At 34.5% G+C, this 2,224-nt stretch overlaps 1 protein-coding gene across 1 annotated transcript in view; it reads right to left on the reverse strand.

Annotated features, from left to right (window-relative positions):
• Window positions 1–711: 711 nt before the first annotated feature.
• The window catches only part of LOC108367453 (carboxypeptidase M), an 8,649-nt gene continuing 7,136 nt past the window's right edge, over window positions 712–2,224 (reverse strand). The window contains exons 6-7 of the mRNA XM_017622065.1: window positions 1,761–1,853; window positions 712–1,418 (exon numbers count right to left, since the gene is read on the reverse strand). Coding sequence (XP_017477554.1) covers window positions 1,308–1,418; window positions 1,761–1,853 — 204 coding nt within the window. The 3' untranslated portion in view covers window positions 712–1,307. The remainder of the gene's footprint in view (window positions 1,419–1,760; window positions 1,854–2,224) is intronic.

Raw genomic sequence — 2,224 nt, forward strand, 5'->3', positions numbered from 1 at the left:
CACGTTACCATTCTGTGAGTCCAGTGTCCGAACCACATCAAAATAATAATAAACAATAAAGTTTTTTCTAATAGCAGTCGGCCCTCGGCAGGCAATGGTAAACCTCCGAGTGTATTCATTTAAATTCATTCCAAGATGGAATCGGCCCTGGAAAATGTTACCAAGTGGGCAAGACAAAATACTGGATGGGACAGACTTGAAACATTTTACGAGCCGAAATTACTTAGTAATAGGGATAATACAGGGAATGGTAGAATATGATCCTTCACTTAAAGCCACCACAAGTCTTCATTACTGGTGCAGCCGTAAAAGAGGACCTCAGGCGGCATAGCGGGAGGAAGGCTGACACTGATTACTCTACGTCAGTTTGGTATTTACAATTTTCAGCTACGGAAGGATGGGAAATGATGGCATGATCTACACTTATGTGTTAAAGTCAAGCATTGTTCAGAAGTGTCACTGGCATGACAAAATCGCATCAAAGCCTCTCTCTGCTGCATTCTGGAGAGTCGATCATCGAGGCGGAAACCTTCCTACAACCACCGATTTGTGATTTACTGTGGAAATTTGAATTTTGGCGAAGGCATAAAGAATGAACTATAGACCAAGGGCGACGACTGTGAAGTCTCATAAGTTGAATAAGAAACGAACTGAGGGACTTTTAACGTTAACGAAATTTTCGGTAAGAATTAGCAGACTTTGACGTTGCATCAATACTACAAAGGTGGCGTATACCGGAAAGTTCTAAAAGCAGAAGTTGTTGGGTCCTCGAAACGGAGGAATCGATTCATCTATACTATGTCAATGTCTAGCTGTTCGGAACAAGGTACTTCAAGCGGTGGCGATCCTGCTCAGGATCTCACCAGCTTGGCAGAAATAAACGAAAGTGTACCTATTGGACCTCGTTGATTCTCCAATCTTAAATGAAGCAAAATAAATTAAAATAAAAAAAAAACTGAACGCAATAAAATAAAATTAACAAAAATACTACAGGAAACAAGTCTACATGAATACCTAAAAGACATATTTGCATATTTAAACTATAAATAGAATTTCAATGAAAATTTACGATTTTGTTTTAAAAAATTGTAAGTGTTGGTTTTATTGCAATTTTTATTATTAGAAAATGATTACTAAAAACATAAACCGGGACTACGTGAATAGATTTGGTCGCAAGCAAATATGTTTTCCTAAATTTAAAAATATTTATTTACAATGATAATCACTCGACATAAAATAAGTATCCCTTTTTGCTATTTACTTATTATTTTAAATTTATTAATTCTTTGCTATTAATTCCAAACTAACTAATTACTAGGGAAAATTATTCTATCATTCCCATTCCTGCCATTGCTCTTAATTGTGGCTATTTTACTTGTTGTGGTGGTGGTGGCAATTGTCGTTGGTGTGACAAGCAGCTGAAATCGTAACATACATACATACAAAAGTAGTAAAAAAAGTTATCCAGTAATAAAAAAAGGGAAATTTGTAACGGGTTTCAAAAGTGACCAAAAAAGAGTACGCATACAAAAAGATTAGAATAAATATATAAAAAGAGAAAAAAATATATATTTTTTCAAGTTAAAGTGTGTTTAATTAGATAAAAGAACAAAATTAATTGCTATATTTTACTTAATAATGTGCAACATGCAATTGTTTTTGCTGTTAATTATCACTATTTATAATATTTACAAGTTAAAAAAGCTTATTGGCAGTTTTAAGGGTCACTAAAAAAATGTAAGCAATAGTCAGTTACTTACCTTCGATGGCGTCAATGTGACGTTTAACAGTGTTGGATGTTGTTCGACAACAATGAATTCCACCTCACGTGGAGCATAGCCCTCGCCGAATACCTGAAATACAAGAAAGATGCTATTCAATAAATTCCTTTGGTAAAAGTCTTACATTCTTCTAGAAGCGGGATAATGTTTACACTATTTTAGCTTAAGTAAATGCCCGATATCGGATAACCTACATACATATACATATGTTTATGTTCAATGAAAAGCTAATTGTGTCCACGAAATGGGCTATAACTTCTGATAACTACTTCAGAGCTGCTAAAAATATGGATCGACCATTAAATGGAATATTTTTATTTTTTTTTTGAGAAGATTAAGCGGAAAATGCTACTACACATACCATAAAGGCTTTGTGAGGCCTGACACCTAATGGAGTGAAGAAATCGCAGAGCCACAACAGAAATTCTAACAATCACGAATAA

Source organism: Rhagoletis zephyria, unplaced genomic scaffold (assembly GCF_001687245.7).
Source record: "Rhagoletis zephyria isolate East Lansing unplaced genomic scaffold, Rhagoletis_zephyria_1.1 Rzeph_scaffold_02692, whole genome shotgun sequence".
Taxonomy (NCBI): Eukaryota; Metazoa; Arthropoda; class Insecta; order Diptera; family Tephritidae; genus Rhagoletis; species Rhagoletis zephyria.